The 17072-nt window shown below is 46.3% G+C and overlaps 1 protein-coding gene across 2 annotated transcripts; it reads right to left on the bottom strand.

Annotated features, from left to right (window-relative positions):
* Positions 1–1791: 1791 nt before the first annotated feature.
* Positions 1792–16820, bottom strand: pipox (pipecolic acid oxidase). Of its 2 annotated transcripts, none has more exons than XM_036536933.1 (8): positions 16643–16820; positions 15266–15414; positions 12114–12327; positions 9499–9681; positions 7898–8050; positions 5228–5377; positions 3804–3879; positions 1792–2288 (listed from the first exon to the last, which is right to left on the bottom strand). In XM_036536933.1, exons 1-8 carry the CDS (start codon positions 16748–16750, stop codon positions 2158–2160), a joined length of 1164 nt encoding a protein of 387 aa, XP_036392826.1. In that variant the 5' UTR covers positions 16751–16820; the 3' UTR covers positions 1792–2157. The 2 variants fall into 2 exon arrangements, with proteins under 2 accessions (XP_036392826.1, XP_036392827.1); XM_036536934.1 differs by lacking the exon at positions 16643–16820 and adding an exon at positions 16487–16622.
* Positions 16821–17072: the final 252 nt, after the last annotated feature.

Raw genomic sequence — 17072 nt, 5'->3', positions numbered from 1 at the left:
CTGATATCAGGACATGGCCTACAGCGTTTGCCATGAATCCTAACAATGGATCCACAGTGTGGTCTGAGTGGGGGGGGGGCTGAAGGAGATAAAGACAGTTTCTTGTGAATTTAATGTAAGCAGAAGAGACCAAATAAGCCCTGACAGTGATTGCAGACAGGCAGAAAGCATTCTCTTGCCATGTCACATCCCTCGGTCTCCAGGGTCCCCCCAACCCCCGCTGCTCTCCCCAGCAGTGGAGTGGAGAAGCCCCCCCCCCCTACAGTCCTCCGCAGCCATTTATCTCCATCAGCACAAGCCTGCTGTACAAACTGGCTGGGTCTGGTCATCTTGGTGCACCTGGCCTCGGCTTGATTGATTTTTTGTTTTCCCCGGTCAGCGTGCTTGTCTCTCCTGGCTCCGGGTTCGAGGCTGAATTTGGTGGCAGGAGGCACTGTGCTTGTGGCGCGGGGATTTTGAAAGCTCACTCCTCAGGGAAGCCTCTTCCACGCTAACCTTGGTGGATTTCCTCCAATGGGCCTGATCGAAAGCAGGCAACACGTCCATGGCTACCCATGAATAAAGTATGTCTCACTCTCTACAGCAGCTGACAGGGTGGTCGGCAGGGAATAAGAAGGTAGGAGCATCTCCATGGTCTATGTGTGGATAGAAAATCTTAAACTGTTATATTAAAACTGACAATTAAAAATAGCTAATCCAAGCATGGGAGAAGTTTAGAACTAATATGTTCTAAATGCCTTCAGACTATTCATGTTCTACCAGAGCAGACTATTCAGACTATTCATGTTCCCCAGTGGTGGAACGAACTCCATCTACGGACAGCTCCATCACCCCATTCCTTCAGACGGGGCCTGAAGACGCACCTCTTCAGACTCTACCTGGACTGACCCAGCACACAATTGCTGCCCCCCCGCCCATCAGTGCTGTCGTAAATTGCTGTGCTTTTTAAATTGTGCTTTTTAAATTGTTTCTTGTTGCCGCCTTTACCCTGACGCCGTTTGAAAGTATCGTATTAGTTGCCCTATAGGCTGTAATTGTACAAATCTGATAGTACTGTGTCCTCAAACAGACCTTGCTCTCAGCTGAGAACTGTCTCATTGTGGAACTGTACACATCCTGTCCCCGTACTGTCGCTATACTTGCTGTATGCACTTTTGTAAGTCGCTTTGGATAAAAGCGTCTGCTAAATAAATAAATGTAAATGTAAATGTACCAATTTACCATTTACCAGCTGAAATTTACCATTTACCAGCTGAAAATAAGCTTCCTGGACCCATTGCCTTGCCTTGCACTGTTTAAAGACTTGCCGTGACACGCAGTCCCCATGTCTGTCCTCTGATTTCACGCAAGACGGATTCTGACTTTACATGTTTAATGGCCCTTTAATTTTGCCATTCTCGGGGTCCATCAATACAAATTCACTTACGGGCCTGAGAATGGATGGCTCTGAGATCTCCAGGAGTCCCGCTGTATAATTTTCCCATTCAGGCTGATGGCCCCCCACATCCCCCCTCGTAACGGCGTGGCTGATTAGTGATTAAGATGTTTACGGAGGGAAATAGGTACGGACGGAGAGGAGGAGAAGGAGGAGGGAGAAAACGACAGCGCCGTCGCTCAGTCGCACAGAGATGAATCACTCCACGGCTGATGGCTTTTTAACAACATGCTTTGTTTCTGAGAGAGGGAGAGAGGGAGAGAGAGAGGGAGGGAGGGAGGGAGGAGGTAATGGACTAAATCATGCAAGCTAACAAGCAGGCAGTTTAAGTTTAATCTGACCCTTTTTGTCACACATGGATGCACTTTCAGTGGTGTAGTACAGTACAAAATCAAGTTCGGAAGCCTGTGCAGTGCTCTCCTATCACGGATTCTGTGGTGTGGCATTTCAGGATCAACCTGCCGGCTTTGGAAAGGTTAGGGAAAGCCTTCTCATGGTCCTAGATCTGCTGAGCCCAGAAACCCTAACCTGAAACCACAGAGCATGTTCACTGGATACTGGTTATGGATACATATATCATGGAGTTGGCTTTTAGCATCATTATAACAGGACATAACACAACTCTCCTATTTCCTGGTTTAATCGAGGAATCCCAGCACTGGTCGTGTGGGTCATATAACACAAGATCTCATGTAGAATTTGCTTGAGCAGAGGGCCTGGGCCTACAGGGCAGATTTGGGTTGGGACAGGAAACGCCGGATCTTGAAAGGTGAAAGGTTATAGGAGGGCACCTGCCCCAGGACGAGCTCGCAGAGCAACTTGCCAACGATCGGGCCGAACTTGAACCCATGACCTGAGAGAGGGGAGAAAATGGAGGTGAGACGCAGATATCATTACAGCAGGAGCCAAACTGTTTCAAACATGTAGACACCTCGCCAATGTCCACTTCTGGAAAGAAACAAAAGAAACCAAACAAAGGTATTGGTCTTCTTTAAACTGCCCCAGTCTCACTCATCATCTGAGTCACACAGTTCATTATCTCAACCCCGCAGTTCATTCTCTGAGTCATTCAGGCTGTTATGGTGTTGGGGGGGGGGGGGGGGGGGGGGGGAGGGTTGGCTGTTGGTGTTGTACTAAGCGTTGATTTTTTGGAAGCAAGCTCTGGCCAAGTACTGGCCTAAGGGGATTCTGTCAGGCATGGGGGTGTAGGCGAAGGAGGCAGGCACCTGAGGAGGTGGGGCTGGACAGCTCTTATCTGCCGATGTTTAGGTGACTCGACTCTCCCCCAAGTCCCACTCCAATAACAGGTATTCAGTGCAGTTTTGTTTTTGTTTGTCAGCACTTCTATAAGATTCAGCGTGTTATCTCTCTCTTTCTCACACACACAGACACACATACACACACACACACACACACACACACTCAGGTGTACGCCGCTGTGTTCTCCATCCTGCTAGAGTCCAGCTGCCGAAGCCCGATGGCGGGGGCCAGTGCTTCCCTGACGCCGAGTCGGAGGCGCACAGGCACTGGTCGGAGATGAGGGCCCTGTGTCCCTGGCCAGCGCACTGCTGGTGGGGTAACCATGGCAACGACTGTACATTGCAGTGCTGACATTGAGCAGGGGACGTGCATGTGTGTATGTGTGTGTGTTATTACTGCCACGACTTACCCCGTGACCTGAACATGGAACGTGTGTGTTTCATAAATGCTGCCCTGTGAAGCGATTGTGGGGCTCATGTAGGTTTATTACTGGTGGTTTATTATGTGGTGTGTGTTGGCAGAATGCTGGCTAGTTGTGTGTATCGGGGTTGATGGTGATGAAGGTCCACACCATAGTTCTACTGCCTTGAAGGTGAGGTACGCTCATAATTAATCATTTATTTTATGAGCAGTAGGGTGGGGGACAGCAAGGCACATCTCCACGTTTCAGAAATCACTGTTTTAACCGCAAACTTTACACAGGCTTGATGGCTGAATGGTGCTAGGTTTAGTGCCAGTCCCCCCCCCCCCCCGGACCCCAAATGCACATGATAGAGCCACCTCCTCTAAAGTGATTAAGAGTGGAAATTAATTTCACTTGTAAATAGACGAGCAGGCTGAACCCCCAGAACAGATGGAGTGAGTGCTGGAAGACACCCCCCCCCCCACCACCCCATGACCCTGAGGAGACAATCTCAGTGTCACCCCCTGCTTGGCTGGCCAGACTTGCTGTCCCTGGTCCACCCTGTGCTGTGGGCTCCCTCTCACAGAACAGCCTGCTTTCTACTGTCCCAGGACTCACAGAGTGAATTTGAGGTGTGGCACGGGGGACGTCCCAAACTGAGAGCGTGGGACCGAAAGCCCCAAACTGATTAACACCAGTGCTGACCTGAGAATCCTGCACCGATGACGATGTTGCTGTGGGACGGGTGGCGGTCCAGGACGAAATGGTGGTCTGGGGTGACCTGGATGTGAGACAGCGGGGGGGGGTTAGAAAGTGCTGATCAAAGGAGGAGCGCTTCAGTGTACTCTATTACTCTTGCCCAGCTCTACAGCATACAGTGTGTGTGAGTGTGCATGTATGTGTGTGTGTGTGTGTGTGTGGGTATGAGTGTGTGTGTGTTTGTGCGTGTCGGTGTGTATGTGTGTCTGTGTGAATACGTGTGTGTGTACTGTACATACGTGTGTGTGTGTGTGTGTGTGTGTGTGTGTGTTTACAATCTGGGGAGCTGCCCACACTTTTACAGAGTAAACTGGAGAGTCTTTATGGTGATAGATTGAATTACAGTCAGTTATTGGAACTAATGACACAAAGTCACGAAGGCTTTAAAATGTCAAACGTCATTTTCTGTGCGCTTCGGTAACTCTTAATTTGGTATCCTGATGATGGAATGTGACATTTCAAAGCTTCACTGAAATTCTTCATTTGTTTAAAAAACTGTTGATGATTCAGGCAGTTTGAAAATGGCTTTATGAACTGGCTTGTCTTCCTACTCACTCTACACTCCTTGAGGGTGAGCTAATTAGTTTCCTTTGTCAGGAGGATAAAAACATAACAAAAATGCTTCTTTAACACAGTGCATTTCAGATAAATGAAGCTACTCTCATCCACTTAAAGGGAATAACCCAACAGTTCACACAGTCCTGCCCTAACACCTTGCCATGATAAAACATGCTTCTCTCCTGAGACTCTGCCAGTTAGATTGGAGCAAACAGGCCTCAGTATTATTGCCTGTTAAGCAGCGTTTTCTTCAGCATGTGGAATTTTATCCAAAGCGTGGTCACATGTCATTGTAGAAGTAAGACCAATCTCCCCCACTCCACCAGTGTCCCTTGTACTAACTGCTCTCAAATCTTTTAAAGCCCAGCTGCCATTTACTCTCTACCAAATGGCCAGTTATTGCCAGCATGCACCGCTCTGTCCTCTTCATGTGATGGCCAATAGGAGGGTGAGGCTGTGGGTGCTGTTGGAAGTGCTGCTTCTTGACCTCCACACTGTATGTATGATCAAACTCATTTAGTTGCATGCCTTTAACATGCCATCACAGATAGTGGCCCGTTCTCCTCTAGAATCAAAGGACATAGCTGGCAATGTCTGCATATGAGAAAACCCTGAACACAGCCGTTCACCTCCATAGCTGCTGGAGAATCAGCTCCCTTTTGTCCTCACCCTCTTAGGGTTTTCACTGGTTGCTGGAGGCAAAACCCTGACAGTGCAGGCAGGAAGTGCTTGTGTTGTGGGATGTAGCATGGGTGTGGTATGGGTGTGGTGTGGGCAGATTTGGGTGAGGCAGAGGATGGGAAGCCACTGACCGTGTACATGCAGCTCTCCACCACTGCAGGGATGGGGACAAGCCCCGGGAAGCAGCGAGCGATGTAGCGGGACAATATGTCAATGTCCCACCTGTCCGTCTGTCTGTCCCGCTCGTCAGGATCGGTCTCGCTGCCCATGTGATAGCAGACCTGCAGACACCATAAACAGAGGTTGACAGCTCTCATCCAAACGCTATGGTATTACACCAGCAATAAAGTAAACACATAGAGAGGATGTCCTTGGTCTAAGCTCACATAACCAACAGCTACACCACCCTGTACATGTGGCTAAGTGGGGCAGGGCTTGGTTAGTGGTTGTTTGGGAGACACGCATTGTTGCTGGTCCAGCAGGAGGTGCTCCTTTCAATGGATAAATGTAAATCCAGTCCAGATTGGACACTGTGCCACAGTGCTGCCATTTTTCAGGTGAGGAGTTAAACCAAGGTCCTGACTCAGGCTTGTTGTCCCATAGCAGCTATTTCACAGAGCAGGTGTGATGCCCCCACCACAATCCCAGTCTGGCTGTGCCAGTCTGGCCACCTGCTCAGTCTCTTGCAGCTGATTGGCTACCCTTTCATTATCCACCCACCTTGTTTCTTCAGGTGTTAGCTAACAAAAGAAATGAGAGCCCTACAGACCCTCCTGGCGAAAATAAAGGATTAAATAATTTAAGATTTTTCATCTATTGTATTGTTTGGGGCTGTAGTGCGTCCCTCTGTGGCTGTCAGGAAGAAAACTCATCTGGAGAACAAACTAAATCCCAGAGGTCCCGGGGCAGCAAAAACTTGTCACTTTATCCATTTCATAACTTCTCATAGACATAACCACCCCCGCCCTCAATAGATGCCATGAATAGAATGGAAGTCCATTCAGGATTTGGTGGAGGGTGGGGTAACAGGGGCATCATGAGAGCCACAGTTCAGGCAGCCATCTGTTCACACCTCTGCATGTGCACTGTGTGTGAATTGTGTCTGCAAACCCATCGGCTGTCAGCAGTTGAGCCGAAGCTGGAACTCATTTATATACATTACTCAGATGCCAAACATAACTGCTGGCAAATGTGCCGGACTCCCAGGACCAGGGGAACCAAGGGGAGTGGATCTCTCATCTGCCTTTGGAAAACGGTACATTTCTGCAAAACGAACTCTGGTGTAAAACTCTGTGGCACGTGTCCTCTGGCTCGGTCTGTCCAGCTAAAGGGAATGAAGCAGGACTACAGGAGTTTTGTGAAACTACACCTCATGCTGAGGACCTGTCTCTGATTCATCACATGCAAAATGCCAAACAACAGATTATCAAACATTATGCCTCTGGTCGTACAGCTTTTTTCACGGAGGTAAATAGTAGCTATTAATGGCAATGGACAAGTCTATTTCCTTGTGTAAATGATGCCACCATTTGTGAAATATAGCTCCCCCGTTGCTTTGTATATTGCATACATGCTGAATTACTTGGACGGTGAATCACCCATATTTCACCCATAATAAACATACATACAGACAAACTTTAAAACAAAGATGTCGCTAAATTTGATTACATATATCTTTGGGACTTTTAAATTGCCATAGAGTTTGTTTGGTGAATATCCCCTTTCACTAAGCTGGTGGGAAAGGGAGGGGGGTCTTAGGAGGAAGCCCATGTTGGTGGGGGGAGGGGGTCTTCTCTGAAAGTAGGAGCTACGGGTTCCTACGGGTTCATGTTTAATTGTGGCTGTTTGAGTGAATGCTGAGATGTGTGGCAGTGTAGCACAGTATTTAAGGAGCAGGACTTGTAACTAAAAGTTTGCCGGTTTGATTCCATGCTGGGGCACTGTTTTTGTATTCTTGGGCAAGGTATTTACCGCACAATTGTCTCAGTAAATATTCAGCTATATAAATGGATAGCATTGTAAAAACTGTAACTGATGTAAATTGCTTAGGATAAGCACGTCTGCTAAATGGCAATCATGTCATATAGAATTTGTCTCTTCAAAACTGACACCTATACTTTTGGATGCTTATAATTCCACCCATTTTTCATTTTTATTAATTTTATCTTGGAGGGTCAGCTGAGAAAGCATTTCTCCTTCATCAGCCCAGGGAAAAACAGGAGATTGTAGATAATGTGGCCAGATTGAAAGAGGAAGACTTAGTATCTGCGTGCAATGAACCAAATCTGATGAGGAAGTAAAAATACCATCAATAGCATGTACTGCATACAGACAGATTTCCATACATTTTATATCTGTGTCTATACAATCCTTTTTTGAAGTCACAGTTGTACATTAAGCTCAGCTCACAGCAGTCACACATAATACACAGCACCATTTGGAGGATAGGTTCTACTCAACTGACATCATCTAAGCAACTCTCAGCTGTCTACTGAATCACAGGGTGCCTGGGAGCGGTGAGACAAGCTAACCCTGGCTGACCTACCCACTCCTACCCCTGACAGAATGGAGCCAGTTTGTTCTACCGCTGTGGGCTCCTGGTCCTTGTCAGCTGATGACTCGGCTGAGTGTTGTGTGTTGACTGAGTATCTTGGGAGCCCATTCTTATAACACTTTTAAATGTTATCTTTGTCTTACCGACAGAGTATTGGCAGTGGTTTGTGCTTCATTTTCATACAGTTGTCAGGTCACACTCTAAGGATGACAACGTCTGGGTCAAGCCCATGCTGTGCTCCACAAACCTTCATCAGCCCTGGATATTCATTGGATGGGAGGCCGTAGATGTGGTGCTTCCCCTCCTCGCACTCCGTCTGGATGAAACAGGGGAAGCGCTTTGCGACGCTGTATGTGCCAGGGATCTTCTCCCTCCAGTAGCACACGTTAATCTTCACCACCTGTGGGACAGTGAAACAGGCTAAGTGAAACAGATTAACCACACCCCTCTGTTTACCACTGATTTTTATGAGGACAGACACACCATTTTTCTCATGCTGGATTGGTTAATTAAGATGACAGGCACATAAAGTACACCCTATATCCGCTTCTGATAGGTTAATTAAAAGGATAGGCACATGAACACATATAGACACATAAACCACACCCACTCCCTGTTGCTCATTAACAATGCCTTACCCGGTGTTGGTTCATTGCTCTTTATTTTCATCCTTCAGTAGAAACCACAATTATCAGAGTAGAGCCATGGCAGCATTCAGAATGAGTTTTTAATTAAATGGAAACACACTCACACTCACTCAATCAGCTGTTTCCAGAGGTGGTGAGAACATGGTGTTCTGTGGTTCTTAGAGTAATATACCTGCCATCCTTTTCATTTCATTCCAGGGCCACACACTCAGCCCACATTCATCACTGGGGTGTGTGTGTGTGGGCATGTGTGCCTGTGCATGTGTGTTTGTGTGTGTATTTGTTTATGAGAAATTTACAGCAATGTAGGCTTCCTCCTAAGACGATGTAAGAAGATATAATTGGTCTATATCGTGAGGATGAGGAGGGACTGGTTTATTTACTCTGAGTTCAGGTGAGCTCACTTTCCTTCAAGCTCTGCTGAGTCTGTCAGAGAGCGTGAAAGTCATAATTTGGTGCTCACGACCAGGGGACTGTGACTATATTTAGTGTTTTTCCGCACCTTCTGTTTCCACTTGGATTTTTTGGATGGAGATTTGGCCGAGAGTCCTCTCTCTGGGCGAGGGGAACGCATTGGAAATGCGGAAGAGTCTAATGAGGTTCAGGATCAGGGGACGGATGGAGCACACATGCAGCACTGGGGGGAGGGGGGGGGGGGGTTATGTGTGGAACACAGAGCTGTTCTGTGCCAGTCAAGGAGAGCTGGAGGCTCCAAAGGTTATTACTGTCAAAGAAGGTGTGAAAGATGGTGTGTGTGAGTGTGTGTTTCAGGAATTGTGGGTGTGTATGTACGTGTGCATGTATTTGAATGAGGGTATATGTCTTTGTCTATCTGTGTGTGTGCACAGACATGTATGCATGCATTTTTGTGTGTGTTTGTGTTGTAAATATCTGTAAGTCTGTAAATCTGTAAGTGTGTGTTTGTGTGTTTAGGAATGTAAGTGTGTGTGTATGTGTGTGTGTGTGTGAGAGAGAGTGAATGCATGTTTGTTGCTGTTTGTTTGTTGCTGTGTATGTGAGTGAGTGTGTTTGGTGGTGTCCATGTGTGAGTTTGTGTTTAGTGGTGTTTGTGTATGTGTGTGTTTGATGGTATCTGTGTGTGAGTGTGTGTTTAGTGGTATGTGTGCATGTGTTTGTTGGTGTGTGAGTGTGTGTTTGATGGTATGTGTGTGTATGTTTGTGAGAGGGTACAGTACAGTACCTGCAGGGGCAGTTGTAGGTTGGTGTGTGACAGCAGTCTGTTAGCCCAGGGCCCAGCAGTGATCACCAGACTCTTAGCCTTGTACACCCCGGAGGCAGTTGTCACAGAGACCACTGGGCCAATCTGGATGTCAATCACTTTCTCCCCATCCTTAATCACTCCTCCAAGTCTGTGGAAAACCCCCTGGACAGAAGGGTAAGAGTGGGAGAGATGCTTTATTAATGCAGGCTATGCACAGTGAATGATCTGTGTCTGCACCACACAGAATTGACACTCCAACAGGATCATAAATGAGCTGGGTGTAAATGAATCATATAAGGAACAAGGTTCAAGTAAGCAAGCGTAACATGCCCCCATGTCCCTGAGCGGCTGACAGACGGTTTTAGATGGCCGACACATCCAAGGCTCCTCAGTTGAACCTTGATGCTGTAGGTTTAAAGTTTAACAGGGAGGCAGTGGAGGAAAGCAGTTAGAACCAGAACAAATTGGTACAAATGTTTATTGGGCTAATGATCAGACCATGAAAGGAGTGTGTTTGCTGAGAAAGCAGCCTGCAAGTCTGCTGGAGAACTCTAATGATGGGATACCGGTGGATATAGGAAGAGGAAATACAAAGTGCACAACAGCAGACCCAAACTGACTGACAAGGCCAGAACCCCATTACCACTGTATTAGACCAGGTGATGGCCAGATTCAGGACAATAATTGGATGCTACAGATCGCTGGAGAGGTTGCACACACACGTGCGCGCACACACACACACACACACACATGCGCACACACACACACACACACTTTCACACATGCACCTGCACTCATTCTTACACACACACACACACACACACACACACACACACATGCACACACTTACTGTCTAACACACACACATTTACTCCCTCTCTCTTACACTCACAGTCACACACGCAATATAAGATAAAACGTGTCAGAGATGTAGCAAGGCCAGCTCTACTAATCAATAGCGGGCTGAGGCTCTCACACACTGAGGCTGTGTGATCTAAGAGCATTCATCATCTCAGCTAATCACACCTCTGATGCACGCTTGACCCCTGAACCTCATTACGAATGGGAAGAATCCCACAGATCAATACACAAAAGACGGGATAATTGTTCCCAGCGAGTGCTGAACACAAACATTTCTCTTTTTTTAATACATTCAACCATGACCTCGCAGTCCCATCAAGCTATTAATTTGAAAGCCTTTTGTGTCTTGATGGAAATGTCACAATGCATCTGAAATGGCTACTGTGAATTTTCTGCTTTCTTACTTACTTTTTTTTTTGGCAACGGCTGAATTCTGATGGCACAATAATGACAATTTTCTATGAATTCAGTTCGAGTCATGCTGACACACTCTTTCAGCCTTTGCTTCTGTCATTTCTGTTTTTTCTCTCCATCTAATGAATTGCTGAATGTAATTAGACACCAACGATCCTGCCTTATTTATTCCGCCCCTCCTCCACCTGCCCCACAGTCATCTCAGGCCTGCCTGTTATTGCCTTTCTTGTTTTATGGCCAGTCAGAATTAACTGAAACACAGCATCTCCTGCAGGACAGCAAACTATCAAGGGCAATGTTTGTTTTTGAGAAAGAAGGTGAACTCGCTCTGAAAGTTCATCACCGGTTGCTGCATAACGGAAAGGGAATTTTCCACTCCTTCTCTTGCTAATTCTGAAGGGTTTTTTTAATGTGCACGTTCCCCTTCTCATTGGTACAGCATGTATAACTTTAAGATGTATTTGTACACCCCTCTGCAAACAGACCAGCCTGGTTAGAGCACACCTCACTGCTTCCAAATACTATCACTGAACACTCTGTTGCCAAGGCTCTCCCTTTGTTACATTCATTATGACTTCATTTGTACTGTATGCTCTGTGAACCTCCCTGTCATGGTTTTGTTAAGACTGTTTTATGGAATAGGATTTGATTGATTGATTGTAGGGCCATGGGGTGAGGGCAAAGGAAATCAGTCCTGCTCACTTAGATCAGGACTGATTTCCTTTAGGCTAATGGCAGTCAGGTGGATGGCAGAGGTCCCTGGCTGTGCTTGCCCTTTCCTTCCCTGGTGTGTAACAGACCTCCACCTAATTGAAGCAGATAAAGATAGCACACGTGAACAAGCAGGTCTGCACCCCCACAGACAGAGGGAGGGAGAGAGAAATAAAAAGAGAGAGGGAGAGATGAAGTCTGATGAAATCTGTCTTCTCTCACTGGTGTAGGAAGAGAAGACAGAGGTGAAGATTAAGTCACAGCGGCACATGAAATGATGAACTGGGGGGGGGGGGGGGGCATATGTATGTTATGTATGTGGGTGTGCAGGGGCTATGTGTGTGTGTGTGTGTGGGGGGGATGTGTGTGTGTGTGTGTGTGTGTGTGTGTTGGGGGGGGGGGGGGGGGGGGTGTGCATGTGTGTGTGGGGTTGATGGTTGTGGGGGTGGGTCAGTCAGGGAGGTGTCAGTTACCTTGGGTGTTGCTGGGTGATGTGCTGTCCATACTCTCCTCAGGCTAGCCTTTACTGTTCTTTTGTGTTACAGTTGTAAATTCACCCAAAATGTAAACTGGGAAGTGATAGAATGACAAGGTGACAGGACCCTCACCTGTACAGCTTTGAGGGCACGGTCAGCATACAGTACCCCGGCGGTCGTGTCCACGATGGCACCGTCTCCAGGGTTACGATTGACGTGTGGGATGTGTTGGCTGAACTCGCTTGGCTCCAGTGTTACAGTTGGCACCTTGTTTTTCAGCAGCGTGTTCTTAAACAACAGGAAGTCCCGCCCATTTTCTGGTCCCATGACCAGAAGACCTGTACGTCTAGGGGGAAAGGGTTTTTGGTGGGGGCGGTATTAGATACAGGGTGAATCTTCTGTGGATATACTCTCTGTAGTGAACAGATATTCAGCTCATTTAAGCTTAACATGGAAAATTTTTCATAGTTTCATAGTTGTCCTTCATAGTTGTTGAAGCTAGGTATTCTAATTCGCTGTTTCATTGTGAATATTCATGAAGGGGCATGACTAAAGACAGTACTTCAGAAACTAGCGCAGCAGTGTGAAGAGCACTACAACACCAGATTACCAACTATAACCTCTAACACACAGAGGCATAGAGGAGGGGAGGAGAGCAGTGATGAATATCTGGTCATTAAATAGAATATCTGTGGAGTAACCACAGAGGAAGGTATGGTCATACAGACACAGACCTGGCTGATCCCTGGTGAAACCACCTGGGGCGATGTGATTACTCTCTCCCCTCCATCGGTAGTAAAGCCACGAGGTCGTGCCGGTTGATACCGCGTGTCACGGCCCGTGGAGACTGAGAGCTTCCCTAGGGAGCAACCCAATCAGGCCAAAGTGAAAGAGCAAAGTGAAACAGCCCTGCTTTACCCTAAGCCCTGGCGCCGTAAAATACGGGCCCTGATCCGTCCCAGGCACGTGACGGATGTGTTCCCGGGCCAGTGCTGCCCCAACGCATACCGGTGGCCGTGATGCATGGAGAACGCTGTTTTAGTGGCCTCGGCCATTCATTAAAGAGCTTTCCAGCACTGCTTCCCGGAGTCATGGAGGAGGGAAGAGCGAAAATATGAGCCACACTCCAGCCCCGCCCTCTTGTCCCTGGGCCATGGGTGGAGGCAGCAGACCAATGGAGGGTGAATGGACAGCCCCCTCAGCAGGCAGGATTTTATTATCTCCACCAATCACAAAATACTGTATTTTTCCACCAGTCACAAAATACTATATCTCTTCACTAACACGAAATGCCCATCCAAGGGGGCAGAAAAAGAAAGTGTAAGTGTGTGTCCCTTGCCCTTCACCTCTCAGCATCTAAATGTCTGAGAGCGAGAGAATGACCCTTATCATAGACCTTATTTTACAAGGTAATAACCCAGTAATTGGCTCATAATAATAATAATAATAATAATAATAATAATGTCTTGTCCCCTGGTAATTCACTTTACACATCTGGCTATTTCTACAACAGTAAGATGTAGTTCATGTAGAATGTTGGCATAACCAGCTATGTCTATGAATCCCTTTACCATTCTTCTTAGTTGTTACTGAGAACAACCATACATGCTTCACTTTTTAGCACAGGTGGAAGTTATTATAATATCCAAAAGATGTTGAGCCAATGTTAACATTAGGTTGCGCTTACCATAGCTTCCTCTGTAGTGTGTGGCTTGTTGAACAGACAAAAAACACTGAAATTAAGTGGTATTAGATCTGTAAAGTGCTATAGGATACAGATTCAATTGCCTAATAAGTTAGTTTAGTTAAATACCAGTTTAATATATTAAAATATCATGTAACAACACATTGTTACTAGCCTGTTACTGGGTTGTTATTGGTTATTAATATGATTTCTCATGTGGTTGCCTGCTTTGATGATAAATGATTCATTATTCAGTATTCAGGTTATTACTGTGAGGCAAACACTGGGCATTAATGACCAGCAAGGCCGGTGAGATAAGAGGAACTCCTGTCCACTTGTATTCTGTATGGAAATTAGTTTTGTGTGGCAGGTCAACTTGGCTGAACAGTACAATACAAACATACAGTAAAAAGGTTATTAAAATTGATTATCTGCAGTAGATATATACTGCCATTGTCTATGCTGATCATAATTTCCAGCCATTCACCTTTACAAATATACTAACCCCTACACACAGACACACAGATACACAACATATATGCACATACAGAAACATGCACCCACACATACACAGGCACACACCTATGCATGTATAATTTATAACTGTCAAAATGGGGGAAATTTTCAACTGTGTCTTATTGATTCCTTCATATCTTTTAATGCATGCTGTGAAAAGTGTTTAAAGATCTATAATTTCCACTGCATAACTTATGCATATAAATTCAACAAGTCAAAATATTTTTAACATTCTTACATGAGGTGTATATTTTCATATAATGAAAATGCATCCTTCAGTGTTTTCTTTTCAGGTTTTCAGATGCATGAATCCTTGTGGTTCTGCCATTGCATTTTCAGGCGCATATGTGTGTGCACTCAGCATGCGTGTGAAAGGCTACCAAAATGGAGAAATCCCTGTGTTTGCCTGACAGGCTGGGAGATTTTGTGTGCTAAAATCATGCAACGCTTGTGTGGTGGGGGCCGATGATAACCACGCCACCAGAAAGGCACTTAACATTCATTCTAGGACTGCATAATTGTGCATGTTCTAGTCTGATGTAGGAATGTTCCTCTGGAACAATACTGTTAGGTACAATATGTACACAAAGGAATGATTACTGACTTGTCCTTATTTCTACACTGATATCCAGCTCTTCAGTTACCAGCTGTTCAGCTGTGCTCCTGGGATATGCATTTAACTTACTGTGCCTTTGAAAGCACTGTAAATTATTATGAGTAAGTCATTATCTGCCAAATAGACAATAAGAAAAATAATAATAGTAAGTACTACTCTTTCTTCTGTCCACCATTCTCACTCAGCGTGTATTCACTGCACAATACTAAGTACCATCATCAAAAACAATTGCAGTGAAAAGTTTAATTATTTGTAAATAAAACACTTCCAGCTCAAAACATCCTCACTCCCATAATCTTCCGTGACAATATGCAGATTGAGTTACTAAGTGGGCATGAAAGTGTTTGTTTTACCTACCACCTAATTTCCTCCAAAGCGTTCTCATATTGGGGAATGATTTGCAGGTGGATAGTAGGCCCCCAGGTAAATGTGGTGGCAGATTTACAGGTGTACACACTGACAGCTCACCTGTACAGCTTGACACTGGCCTCCTTCTCCAGCTGGGCCCAGAGCTGGTAGCATTCCTCCATCATCTGGGTGTAGAAATCCTGCTCGTAGGCCTTTCGAATGATCCTTGTCTGGCCATGGGAGCTCCCGCGGGAGTGAGGCAGTACGAACTGAGAGGGAACACAACCGTGGTCAGAACACAGTACATCCACGGTCAGAACACAATACAGATCTGTGGTCAGAACGCAACCGCAGTCAGAACACTACCGCAGAACTGTAGTCAGAACACAACCGCAGAGCTGCAATCAGAACGCAACCGCAGTCAGAATACTACTGCAGAACTGTAGTCAGAACACAACCGCAGAACTGCAATCAGAATGCAACCGCAGTCAGAACACAACTGCAGAACTGCAATCAGAATGCAACCGCAGTCAGAACACTACTGCAGAACTGTAGTCAGAACACAACTGCAGAACTGCATGAGGCAATGCAGAACAGCAGGATAGAGTGCAGAACCAGAGCACACTACTCAGGGTTACAGCTGGGACATATTATGACTTCCAGCTGAAACCCTTTGGGAAATAATTTTGCCTTGTACTGTTGTAGGCTGAGGTTATTTTAGAATGCTTTAAACAAATCAATCTATTTTGTACAAAGAACACAAAGAAAAATGATTGCAAAAAGAATACCTAATTATCTACAAAGTTGGGATGATATACAGTCAGTGTCCGACATTAGAAAAATGTGTAAATCAAGTAGAAATCTGTGCCAGGAGAATGGTGGAGGAGACAGAATAGAGACTTGTGCAGCTTCCATCTGCATGTAGGGCAGATAATGTGCGCAGGAAATGTGGCCCTCTCTGGGTATCTCCTGCTGTGTGTTCTGTGGCAGCTGGGCATTTTTCATTTAAAGTGTCATGTTGGGACGCGCCGTAGTAAGTGGAATATCTTTCCCTGCTGTCTAGATGAAAATGGAAGATGATTTTCAAGCAGAGAGAGGTTTGCATTAAAAAACGCACTCCAGTCATAGCCCTCTGTACCAGAGCCCGTCTTTCTCATCATGATTCTGATTTGTTTTCCATTCGCCAGTCTGGGGTGGAGGGGGGGCAACCTCAGAGCGCTTGTTTGGCGGTTTGCGCGCGCTGCTTTCCCCTGCTTTTGTTGCTCCCGCTGGAAGCGAGCACTGCGTTTCAGACCCATTACGCCTGCACATGGCTCCCATTCCGCCCACTACCCTGTTTACCTCTCTCCTGCATTTGTGGTGTCGTTACTGAGCCGGTTCTCCTGCAGCGATGGGGGAGGACGCCTCAGCCAGCGAGGTCAGTGGAACTTTTGCCCACAGCGTGTAAAGGACAGTACAGTCTCCTACAGTGCTGCCAGCTGAGCGTCTCACACACACCTGTTCCAGCAGAAGAGTCTTCCTGCTGCTCTTCGCCAGGTGATAGGCAGTGAAGGAGCCCTGGATCCCCGCCCCGATCACAATGCAGTCAAAGTCCCGGGACGCCATGTGTGCACTCCTCTCCGCTCACACACAAGCCTCTCTGATGTCTTCTACTGACCTTCTTTTCCTCACTGCTACTTTGTATCCGCCACGCAGTGACCAAAGTTCTCGAATTACACTTACATAACTTTGGTTGACAGCGCACTCAGCACCTCCCCCAGATTTTTTTCTTCCCCTAACAGCTGTGGGGATTTCCCAGTGGCAACGAGAGGTGATTTTTCACACATTTTAATGTGAAATTGTTTACTGTTTAGCACGGATTATAAAAAAGAGATGTCATAACGCTGGGTGAATTCAGGGTTGAATATTGGAGGAATGCTCTGAGAGG

This window comes from Megalops cyprinoides, chromosome 9, assembly GCF_013368585.1.
Source record: "Megalops cyprinoides isolate fMegCyp1 chromosome 9, fMegCyp1.pri, whole genome shotgun sequence".
Classification (NCBI taxonomy): Eukaryota; Metazoa; Chordata; class Actinopteri; order Elopiformes; family Megalopidae; genus Megalops; species Megalops cyprinoides.
Note: the sequence above shows the minus strand (reverse complement) of the source record. Positions and strands in the feature narration are given on the sequence as shown.

Bases quoted from the DNA above. Each gene is read 5' to 3' on its own strand.
- pipox (XM_036536933.1), bottom strand. From the start codon at position 16,750: ATGGCGTCCCGGGACTTTGACTGCATTGTGATCGGGGCGGGGATCCAG. The intron at 9,682-12,113 runs GTGAGGGTCCTG...CCTTCTGTCCAG, and splicing joins GTGCCCTCAAAGCTGTACAG to GGGGTTTTCCACAGACTTGG. The intron at 5,378-7,897 runs GTTTGTGGAGCA...TGGTGTCTGCAG, and splicing joins AATATCCAGGGCTGATGAAG to GTCTGCTATCACATGGGCAG.